The sequence below is a fragment of the Hyaena hyaena genome, unplaced genomic scaffold, assembly GCF_003009895.1.
Source record: "Hyaena hyaena isolate Hyena2069 unplaced genomic scaffold, ASM300989v1 scaffold_111, whole genome shotgun sequence".
NCBI classification, from domain to species: Eukaryota; Metazoa; Chordata; class Mammalia; order Carnivora; family Hyaenidae; genus Hyaena; species Hyaena hyaena.
In genome coordinates this window covers 2,347,816-2,360,177 of record NW_024080743.1, presented here as the reverse complement: position 1 = coordinate 2,360,177, position 12,362 = coordinate 2,347,816, and the positions used below count along the sequence as shown (strand labels likewise).

General features: G+C 33.6%; 1 protein-coding gene across 6 annotated transcripts in view; it reads left to right on the top strand.

The window, feature by feature from the left end:
* The window catches only part of EVI5 (ecotropic viral integration site 5), a 233,517-nt gene that overhangs the window by 109,270 nt on the left and 111,885 nt on the right, over nt 1–12,362 (top strand). For 5 of the 6 annotated variants that reach the window (XM_039236433.1, XM_039236434.1, XM_039236439.1 and 2 more), the window contains exons 11-13: nt 5,300–5,353; nt 7,218–7,250; nt 7,814–7,960. In XM_039236433.1, coding sequence (XP_039092364.1) covers nt 5,300–5,353; nt 7,218–7,250; nt 7,814–7,960 — 234 coding nt within the window. The remainder of the gene's footprint in view (nt 1–5,299; nt 5,354–7,217; nt 7,251–7,813; nt 7,961–12,362) is intronic. The other variant, XM_039236436.1, reaches the window with a different exon arrangement.

Sequence of the window (12,362 nt, the reverse complement as noted above, 5' to 3'; positions counted from 1 at the left end):
TGGGAAATGAGTGTGTAAATGAAAAAGAGAAGAGAGTTGAAGAACTGAGCCTGAGATTAAGCCAATATTTAAGTTAGAAAGCTGAGAGCAAAGCAGGAGAACACTAGGGAAGAATAGTGTCCTACAAGCCAAGAGAAAAGACTGTTGCACAGAGAGAGAAGGATTTTTTTGTGTCATTGCTAAGGAGTATTCATGTGAACTGACACTGGAGAAATAATTATTGAATTTATATCAACATGGACATAAACTGAAAAGGAGCAGAGAAGTGGTGGGAACTAAAATTTGAATGAAACAAAAAAAAATTGGAGATAGGGAGTATCGATATCTTTCATGGAATTTGCTATAAAGAGAGAAATAGAACAGCAGGTTAGAGAGAGGGTCATGACATTGAGGAAATTTTGGTTTTTCTTTACTTTTTGTTCAGATTGGAGAAATAACCACATTTTTATGGTGATAATGGAGTATGAAAAATTGATGATGGGGTGAATGGTGGGGGGTAATTGCTAGTGTCAGCAAGCAGGGTTCAGGATTTAGCTGATAGGTCGGAGATTTGGTCTACTAACATGGATAGTTAATCCACAGTAACGAGAGAATCTAAAATACATGGGAAAAAATGTAGGTAAGGTGTAGGATGTGGTTGTGGGAGCTTGCCTAGTTCTCTTGTTATTGCTTCAATTCTTTCAGTGAAATTGGAAACAAGATTATCAGCTGAGAGTGACACTGGGTTGGAGGGTTGCTGGTTTGAAGGAAGAGGTGCCAAGTAGGAAATACTGGTCTAAGAGGGTGAGAGAAGGAACAGACTAAGAAAATACATTATTACTGCTCAGACACATTAAGAATCCAACTAAATTTAGTGGTGGTTAATTTAAACAACCATTATGGTTTTTATTTTTCTTCAGTCATATTTACCAGCATAGGTGTAGACACAGAGTTGTCAGTATGTTGACCCAGAGTAGTTGTTTTACCAGGTATGCTAAGTATGCTAACGCCTAAGGGAGAGCGGGCAAGGGGAAGATAAAAGCAAGGGATCATCTATAACGATTTGAAATTAAACTTTGTAAAGAGGGAAGAGAGCACATCAGAGTGGGGGACAATGAAAAGTTTATAGGATCAGTGAATTGTCTATGAGGAGGATTATTGAGTTTGGGTTATTTCATAAAATGAGTAAGCTGACAAGAATAAAGTGAGTTGTTAGTAAAATTCCCCCAGTTTGGTATATTTTTTTTGTTTTTTGTTATTAGAGTGCATGTAGTTTGCATGTTTGTATATAAAGTTTTCTGGCACCTTATATTTTCTTACCCAGTTATAAAAAGTAGAATTATTGTATTATAGGATGTTAGTATTTTTACGACTTTGATATGCACTTGGTAAATCTCTTAAAGATTATTTCCAGGGTATCTTATTTTTGCAGGGAATTTCTATTCCACTAACACCTTGGCTACATTAGGTGTTTCATTCTGGCTCTCAATCTTCATCTCATTTTCTTTTCTAATTAAGTAGGTCAAAAAAGTCCCCCTCCCCTTTTTAAGTGTATGTATCTATTGTGTTCTTTATGATTTTTACTTTAAAGTTTAGAAAACACTCTTTTAACTCACTCTGGCAAATATGAAAAAGATACTCAAAAATTAATGAGAAATCAGCTGAGTGATAGATTTTAGTCCTTAACTTTCCTATATGTCAGCAATAAACATTTATATCTTAGATATAAGAAATACATTAGGAAAAGAAATTCCACTTAAGAATAAAAGAATATCTAGGAACCACCTAAATGAAAAATAGGTCATCACTGAAACTCCTTGCATTAAGGCATTTAAAAAAGCTGTGTAAAAGGGAGAGACAGAAAGAACTTCATATTATATAAAGTTATGATATCCCCCCATCAAATAAACTTTAACAAATCCAGTCATTTAATTTCTTGGGTGTTTCCGGACCAATAAAAAAAAATCTAAAAAATACTTGTAAACAATAGATAAAAGTTAAAAAATAGTATTTGTGCCTGGCTTCAACAATATTATGAGCAATGTCTGTCATTAATCTAATTTTCGGTATTATGCTGCCTCATTTGTGGGAAAAAATTTATGCTATATCATTGTAGGTTTTATTACTCTAAGTTTCTATATGAGGAGATGGAGAGTCTAAGATGCTGAATAATGTGTACCAGTGTTAATTGTAGAGGGAGTATTTGAACCTAAACCTCCCTAATGTCAAAACCTACTTTCTTAACTAACTTAGGAAACTACTAGTTATGGTTTGAGGAGGATAAACAAAATAATAAGGATGGAAGAAGTTAGCTCCATGAGATGTTAGAGGGGATTACAAAGCTATAATTACCAAATTACAGTGGTGCTAGTGCAAAAAAAGAAACACTCGAAATTTAATAGGTAATTCTGAAAGAGTCTTTAATACTGATAAAGCCTATTGTATTTATCAATCTGTGATGAAATAGATGTCACATACATGAGGAACTGGTTTGTTTAAAAAGTGGTATTCAGACATTTGGGTATGATTTGGGTAGCTGTTTGGAGAAAAATAAATTTAGATTATTATTTATAGCAAAATTTCAGAAGATTTAAAACAATGGGAGGGAAACGCAGGTGAATGTTTTTAGTTCTAAATTTTATGATAGAAATCATGAGCATGATGATTTCTATTGTAACATTAACTTTATTCATTCAGCTGTCTCGTTGAATTTAACTTTTCTAAGTCTTTTAGGATAAACAAAATTTACTTATTTTTTTGATGAATATGTTGAGACCATTTTCAGAATCCCATTTATTTCTTTGGATTTGCAGACTTGAAAAGCATTTAATAATTGCTTATTTGTCTAACCTACTGTGCTGAATATAATATGAATAGCTAAGAAATGAAAAGCACCTTCTCCTCAGGCTATTTTGTAGCATGAAATTTACATAAAGTAATAATGATTTCAAATCATCTAAATCTGCTCTAATGGATAAAGCAAGAATATCTAATTTGCAGATCTTTTATCATAATGTATAAGGTTAACTTATGCTTGAGAGAGAGACAGAGCATGAGCAGAGGAAGGGCAGAGAGAGACAGAGGCACAGAAACCCAAGCAGGCTTCAGGCTCTGAGCTGTCAGCACAAAGCTTGATGCACGGTTCGAACTCATGAACTTTGAGATTATGACCTGAGCCGAAGTCAGATGCTTAACTGACTGAGCCATCCAGGCACCCCTAATTTGCAAATCTTTGTAATAACTCTAAGATTTGTATGTTCCAATTTTTTGTCGCCTTAATAAGATACAATAATTTATAGAGTATTTCTTGGGTCTGAGACTTTATTGGTTATATAAACTATATTTTAGCCTTTACTGGACAAATAATAGATTGAGTTAATAGAAGAGGTTTTTTTTTAAAAGCAGGAATTTAGAGGATGGTAGGATTGGAAGAAGGCTAGATTGAGTTCTGGAGTAAATTTGTGCAAAAGGTAAGGGGAATTTGAAATAATGATGGCAAAATAAAGAGATCAAGGATTCTTTTTTTTTTTTTTTTTAAGATTAGAATTGATCATTTATTCGTTAATGAATATAGTCAAAGCTATTTGACATGTAAAATGTATCTATCTCCATACACGTATTTATGCATATAAATACATGCTATACATACATATTATTTGAACTTAAAAGGCATGCACATATGTTTGCCAATCTTTTGATGTAGGTCAAAGGCCTTTTCTTTAATATTTGGTTGGCTGGTTGGAATCCTGATGGTCTTTATTCCAGGAAGCACCACCATAGAGCATTTTCTTTCTTTATTTTATTTATTTTTTTTTTTTACAAATAGTTTATTGTCAAATTAGTTTCTACATAACACTCAGTGCTCATCCCCAAAGTGCCCTCCTTCATGCCCATCCCCCCCCCCCCCATCAGTCCTCAGTTTTTGTCAGCATTCAAGAGTCTCTCATGGTTTGCCTCTCTCCCTTTCCCCCACCATTTCCGCCCTTCTTCTCCCCCTTGGTCCTCCGTCAAGTTCCTCCACATCCTCCTATACGTGCAAACATATGATATTTGTCCTTCTCTGCCTGACTTATTTCGCTCAGCATAACACCCTCAAGGTCCATCCATGTTGCTACACATGGCCAGATTTCATTGTTTCTCATTGCCATGTAGTATTCCATGGTATAGATAAACCACATCTTCTTGATCCATTCGTCTGTTGATGGACACTTAGGCTCTTTCCATGTTTTAGCTATTGTGGAGAGTGCTGCTATGAACATTGGGGTACATGTGCTCCTATGCCTCAGCATTTCTGTATCCCTTGGGTAAATTCCTAGCAGTGCTATTGCTGGGTCATAAGGGAGTTCTATTGTTAGTTTCCTGAGGAAAAGAGATCAAGGATTCTAAAACGAAGCGATAACTTGTATCAGGATTCATATGAAATTATATTAGTGGAATGTGTAAAAAGGAGACAATTTTTTAAATGTAGTATATTTTAGTTTTTGTTAATAGCAGTAATTTGATAGGGGCTTGGGAGTCAGGCAGTTAGTGGTTAGGTCAAGATTTTTTTTAAAATCTGGTTTTAGTTTTTGAACTATGAGGAAATGCCAGTAATTAGAGCTTTTTGTTTTTAAGTTGATTTTTAAAATTTTTATTCTTAAGTAGACTCCATGCCCAATGTGGAGCTTGAACTCACCACCCTTAGATCCAGAGTTGCATGCTCTATTGACTGAGCTAGCCAGGTGCCTCCAATTTTTTTTTAAGTTCAAAACAACTTAGAAGTAATTAATATGATGAAAACAACTCATTTGTTATATTTTCAGAATGTAAGAAATTTTGCAATTTGGCATATACAGGGCATAAATGAAGGCTGATGTAGTTCTAAACTGACAATTTGGTATTATCCTGTAAGCTGCATTTTTCACATTTCTTATTTGTTTATTTGGTAAACATTTGAATACTGTTTGTGTAGATAGTCTTTGTAGGAGGTAAATAAGTTAGAATCTTTTCTAATAGGAATGTTAAGACATAAAATGTTGATTATGAGTCATAATGGGTACTTTAAAGAAAGGTGTTATGTATTGTAGCTTATATTTAAAATTCAGTGACAGCTGGAGTGATAAATGTGGTTATTTTCTTAGCCATGTGTTTTCTACCCTGAACCTGTAAGAATTTGACAGATAATGTAACCATTTCTTAGACTTTTCCTATTTATAAAAGGGTACATTTTGAGGACTAAGATTTAGGTATCTTTTAGTCTCAGGAATGTTTGCAAACAAACTTTTGTTGTTTCTTTTTTTCTTTCTTTCTTTTCTTTTCTTTTTTTTTTTTTTTTTTACAGAGGTTACGCACAGAAAATAGACTTTTAAAACAGCGCATTGAAACATTAGAAAAAGTAAGTATACTTCTGTATGCAAGCTTCTGTTGTATGCACAGTATTACTTTCTATTTTAAATAAAGGCACAAGAAATCTATCACATGTCTCCAAAGTTGTGATATGGGCTGCTTAGCTTGCCTAGCTTACTATTTTACTAAGTAACTTGTTATTAATAAATATTGATCACTACAAGTCCTTTAGCTTTAAGGTTAAAAATTTTAACTGAGGTTATTATTAGAGTAACATTGATTCCATTTGTTTTCTTTACATACAATCTCTAAAAACTATGGTCTTTAGACGTAGCCTAATTGAGAATCCATTCTGAATAGCATTTTAAGAATGGCTTTTAAATGTTGCCCTGACTCTCTAGCCATATATTAAATGTGTCAGTGATTCCTTTAATAACTAGGATGCCTTGAAGTTTAGTCAAAATGACTGGTTGCTCATATAAAAATTCACCATGGTGTTGATTTTCAACATAGGGGAATTGTGCTTAAACTTTTGGTTCTTAAACTTACTTTGATACTACTTTTTACCTCTTTCTTCCTTTCTGTTTCATATAAAATAACTGGGAAAACGTGGAAAGTTTAACATTTTTAATATTGTGCTTTTAACGTAATGTCTATTGTAGTATTCTTTTAAGTATTAAATAAGTACAGTCTAAGAGGTTTGGTTTATCAAAAAAACTGAATTCATAGTCTTTTGGTGTTTGGTGAGGCTTTTTTTTTTATTTTAATGGAAGATGAGAGTAAGTAGGTTTATAAATGATACTGGAGTATCTTAAAATCTTCCCTGAAAATCTACAGATTGATACTCAAGGAAGAAAACACGAAGATGTGGATAGTTCGGATATTTGTCTTTTGTTTAAAGGCATTGATAGTTTAGTAAATACTGCCACTTACAAGGATAAGGATGTTTATTACATGTCTTTTCGTTGTATGATAATTTCAAGTACATTATATTAAGTCGAAAATAGTTTTCCTGTATTTCCTTCATCTTATTAGAGTTGTTTTGAGGATAATTCTATTTTTTTGGTGACTCCACAAAAAAGTTGAGCCTAATTTAGTTTTTAAGTCATTTTAATTGTATACTGTGTTTTCCATTAAATACTCAGTTTATACTAAAATATATATGTCTTCCTAGGTGGTCTTTTATTTTGATGTGAGATATTTTCACAGAGAAAGTATTTTTATTTTATTGAACCTTCAGAAAGGTAAAGGTGCTATAGGAAAGTATTAAGTTTGGATTTTACTTTAGAAAATTAAGTAACTTTCTACTGGCTTACATGGCCTGGGTGTGTCCTTTAGCACTTGTAATTCAGTAAGTACTTAGGTATCAGTTAAATTCTATAACCCAAATGTTTACTTTCTCAGTTATTGCTAGAGTTTATTAAGTTGAGCTCATTAATTTCATTTGTCATATTTTCCTTGCTTTACTTCTTTGGAAGTTGCTGTTGTACAAATTGCTGTCACACACTTTATAAGTGGAATTGCTTACTCAAATTCCTTCTCCCTTTCCTCTAAATGGTTTGCCGATATGGCTGATTCCAAACATAAAGGCTTAAAAAGTATGCTTTAAAAAGCTATTTGCTTGTCTCAAATGATGAAAAACCTCTTGGCAGTTGTGCTGGTCTTCTAGAAGCATATGGTTTTCTATAGTCTATCCTCATTTTGATATATTTTTCTTAAGAGTTAAGAATAATAACACATTTTTAGCACACAAAGCTAAAAATTAGCTTTAATGTCAAATCTAAATGTTCATTTTAATTACAATGAAAAGTAGATGGAATTTGGGTATGCTTTATTTCTTCTTATTCCTAATTTTATGCACCTTTATTTTATTTCTTTCTCTTAAATTTCTATCTGAATTTTTCCTTTTGTAGGAAAGTGCTTCCTTGGCAGATAGATTGATACAGGTATAGTTTTTTTCATTTAGCATTTTCTCTAACTTTACCTCTGAGGACAGCCCTAAACTTAGAAAATCACATTTTAATGCATGCAATTTTACATGCATTTTCCTAGCAATAATTTTTTGGGGGTGGTATATATATGTATACACTTAATTTTTGATAACAGTCTGTTATCTTGGTTTATTAGATACCTTTTGCACGTTTTAAAGCTAACCTTATTTTAAAGTATTTATTCCAAAAAGGTAATCAGTGGAGTCTGTGAAATTAACTACTATTCATTGAAAATTTTAGTTCTGCATGTGCAACTCAGTAATATTGCATGAATTGAATTTTTATTGACTGAAAGAATTGTTCTTAAGATTATCAGATGAATTTTCTTACTTAGTTTCCCAAAATTTCCTGGAGTGATAATGAGCTGCTAGTTAATAATAACAATAATAATACTCACCTCTGTTCTCTGAGGTGATTTTTTTTTTAAACATGTCACAGTAAATAACTAAACCTCACAAAGGCAGTCTTTCTTGAATCTGTCCTAAATTGCTTTACACACACACAAATTATGTCCTAAGGGACAAGTGACAAGAGCCCAGGAGGCTGAGGAAAACTACCTCATAAAACGGGAGTTGGCCACCATCAAACAGCAGAGTGATGAGGCCAGTGCTAAACTGGAGCAAGCTGAAAATACCATCAGGAAGCTCCAGCACCAACAACAATGGGTAAGGAGTCTGGTAGTGCTTTTTCTCACCTTTCTCTTCCCCTTCCCTTTAAACTTTTTTTTTTTTTTTTAAGCACAACTTCTGTGATCCTGTTTGAACTAATTTTGTTTTCTACTTTAACTGAATTCTTAATCATTTTTATATTCTGTAATACTTAAGGGTCTTATTGTGGTCTAAAGACTCTTCATTCTAACATTCTTTTTCTGTCTGCACTGTTTTGTTAGAAATAGGTAATATTTTTGTTTCTTATATTTTAAATCACAGAAAATAAGTGATGTTTGTCAGACCTGCTTTTTAGTTTTTAGAAATCAATTCATATTGGTATTTTGCCACAGGAAGTTTTTGATTCTTAACTCCACCTAGTTCTTGTTAATTGTGCAAATGAAATATCACCCAACAGGGAGAGTATATGTAATTGTCTCATTTAAAGTTTTGATAATGTGGGGATTTCTGTCTTGTGAAAAACTATAGCCTTAACCTCCTACATCAAGGCCTCAAATTAGGAGTTAAGGTATATGCTTACGTTTTTTCAAGAGGAGAGAAACATCAAAGTAAGAAAAAAGGATTAAAAATATGTTAACTAATTTAGGGTATATATACTAAGCAGCTACTGATTGTACAGCTATTCTCAGATATCTTTTGCAACTTAGACATCATTTTCCATTGGCAAATTCAGATTAGTATGATCTTAAGGATATGAGGGCTAAAAAGAAAAGCCAACTATTTATTTTTGAAAAGATACTATTGTTTCAGTTTTCTGTTCTTAGATGGGAGTCAGATTGTAACAGGAGTGGGCAGAAAAAGTTGCATTAAATCTAAAATTCTACATGGGTCTGGGTAGAAAAAGTTGTGTTAAATCTAGAACTTTGTATGGATCTGGAAGGCAAAAACAAGGACTTGAAAGTTGGACATTACTTTTATTCAATAAAATTAAGAAACACAATCATAAACTGGCTACAAATGTCAGAAAACTAAAAGCAAAAAGAAGTCATAGGCATTTGAAAAAACCATAACATAAAATTATTTTTTCTGTTACATTAATGAAGATGGTTAAGAGAAATGAATAGAAGGGCACCTGGGTGGCTTAGTCGGTTAAGCGTCCGACTTTTGCTTAGGTCATGATCTCGCGGTTCGTGGGTTCGAGCCCCGCGTCGGGCTCTGTGCTGCCTGCCAGCTCAGAGCCTGGAGCCTGTTTCAGTCTGTGACTCCCTCTCTCTCTGACCCTCCCCTGCTCACGCTGTCTCTCTCTCTCCTAGAAATAAATATAAATATTTAAAAATTTAAAAAAAAGAGAAATGAATAGAAAAATGGTAAAAGGATACTAAAAAGTTGGGAACTCCGATAGTTCTGCCTTTGTATGAAATGTCAATATCAAAGCATTAAAATAGAAAAAACAGAATTGAAGTTTCCTTTTGGGGATTAAGTTGAACTCAGTTATTAGTGTAATGTGATTTTATTATAAGAAAAGATAATAAGTTTTATGTTTGCATTTAGCATAAGCTGCAGTTGCAAAAAATTAGAATCATGGATTACTACTTTTTTTGCATAGGTCTTCAAATATTGAGACTTACAAGACATAAAAATAAGAATGTTGGTTTATAATGAAAAAAGTAAAATAGATGATCAAAAATGGCCAGAATGAACTGAAGCTTTTGAAAATGCAACATAAGAATCTTTTTGCTGTTTCAAAGACAAAATCGACTCACATTGTGATACTAAAATATAACAAGTAGAAAGCAGACTTCTATTTTGATTTTGTTTCCATTTTTTTCTCATTTGTCAGATATTCTTCTAAACCAGAAATAAAATGTAAAACAGGGCACCTGGGTGGGTCAGTTGGTTGAGTGTCCAACTTGATTTGATTCAGGTCATGATCCCAGGGTCATGGCATCGAGACCTGAGTCAGGTTCTGCATTGAGCACGGAGCCTGCTTAAGATTCTTTTCTCTCAGGCCCTTTCCTCCATTCTTTTAATCTCTCTCTCTCTCTCTCAAAAAAAAAAAAAAAGTAAAACAGACCTATAAAACAGTGATCCACAAAACAGGTGAAACAGAGCCTTGATTAAATTTCCAACTTCAAAGCAGAGTGCATATCCCTAGATATAAAAATACTTTGCAAAATGATCATAAGAATATTATTTTCTTTAAAGGATTTTAGAAAGTAAGATATACTAATGGCTTTGAGGTAGGCAAAATATAGTTCTTACATTTAGTAATAATGGCTAGATACCTTAAAAGAAAATCAGTGACTTTGATGATGCTTCATTAAAAATACCTAGACATCTAGTTTGTGAACAATTAGAAAAATAACTTTTATTCACTAAAAGGGAATTTACTATGTTTAAGTCATAACAAACTAAACCTTGTTTCTGCAGTAAACAAAGACGGTGTCTTACGTGCAGTTTTAAGTTATTTGAGGACACCTGGGTGGCTCAGTTGGTTAAGCATCCAACTTTGGCTCAGGTTCCTGGATTTGAGCCTGAGTCAGACTCTGTGCTGACAGCTCAGAGCCTGCAGCCTGGTTGGGATCATCTTGTCTTTCTTTCTGCCCGTCACCCCTTCTTAAAAATAAATAAAAACATTAAGAAGTTATTTGGTAGGGTATTCCCATGGTATCTTTCTAGTCAAGAGAGAGAAATTTAGATAAAATAGTAAACTTAAGTGGTTTTCTAGGTGATTAACCATATCAAGAGGTTATTCATGTTGAAGCTAAGAGATGTCAGAGATCTTTGTCTCCTAAATTGATGCTTTATTTTATTTTATTTTATTTATTTACAAGTTTATTTATTTTGAGAGAGACAGAGACAGTGTGAATAGGGAAGGGGCAGACAGAGGAGGGGAAGAGAAAGAATCCCAAGCAGGCTCCACACTTCCCGTGGAGAGCCCGATGCGGGGCTTGAACCTACAAAGCCATGAGAGAACATGACCTGATCCAAAACTAAAAGTTGGACACTTAACCAACTGAGCCACCCAGACGACCCATGCTTCAAGTATTTTAATCTGTTACCTAAGTCCTTATATACAAAATATGTTTAAGAATTTTATACATGAAATATTTCAGAAATGTTGCCTGTATGTTGTACAATCAATCATTATACCGAAATATTTAAAGTATATTCAGAATAAGAAACTAAAAGTGTATTTTACAGAAATCTATAGCCTTGCCCTTAAGTTTAAAATTCAGAGAGAAGTCTTAGTAATACTTTATATAACAAAGACTTAGAAATTTTAATTGACAGGAAATTGGGAATTAGCAAGTAATGTAATATGATTTACCCCTTGCCCCATCCCAAGTAGTCTTCTTAGAAATATAATGATCCAATATAATTCTAAGAAGCATGCAGAAAATTTGTAGTGTTGTGTCTAGTTTGAATATGGAAACTTGTGTGAAGTGTCTACATATTGTATTATAGCCAGTGTAGGAAAGACTGTGGCAGCTTGGAATATTTTTAGACTTCATTAAAGAAGACCTAAATAACATTATAGATGTAGTCATTTAAAAGTATCTGAGGGGTGCCTGAGTGGCACAACTGGCTCAGGTCATGGTCTCATGATTTGTGGGTTCAAGTCCTGCATTGGACTTCCTGCAGTCAGCACAGAGCCCACTTTGGATCCTCTGTTTCCCCATCTCTCTGCCCCTCCTCTGCTTGTTCGCTCTGTCTTAAAAATAAATAAACACTAAAAAAAAAAAATAAAGTACTGGGGCACATAGTGGCTCACTTGGTTAAGTGACTCTTGGTTTTGGCCTCATGATGTCACACTCTGAGCCCTGTGTCCAGCTCTGCCCTGACAGCTGCAGAACCTGCTTGGGATTCTTTCTCTTCCTCTCACTTGGCTCCGCCCCCCGCCCCCCCCCTGCGTCTCTCAAAATAAATAAGTAAACATTATAAAAAAAAGTATTTGAGAGGTGATCTTAAAGAAGAGTGATTAACCTTTTTTGATACTGTTTCAGAGGGCAGAATGTGTTCAATAAGATCCAAGGATATAAAAATTTACTCATTGGAATTTTGACAAATGGAGTACTTGCTTTGCAAAGTAGTAGTGAGTATACTACTGGCAGAAAGTGAACATGTATTGTCACATGTTTTGATCACATCCTTCCAATATAACTTAATGAATTCTTCAAAACTTAGAATAGAGGTTTCAAATCTCTCTTCCAGCAGGAGGTATTGAATCAATATAATCAACCACCACCATCACTCTCTAATGTCAGTAATGTCATTTTATTGATACAAAGAGCTTTGGATTTCATTTATGGGACTGAATTCTAGTCCTGTTATGCTAATTATGTGGCTTTTGGTATTCAAGGACTCAATTTCTTTTTTCTCTAAAATGATTACATAGGGTCAGACCATCTCAAGTCTAACTTTTTTTGTTAAGTGTGTTTATTTATCATGTGCATGT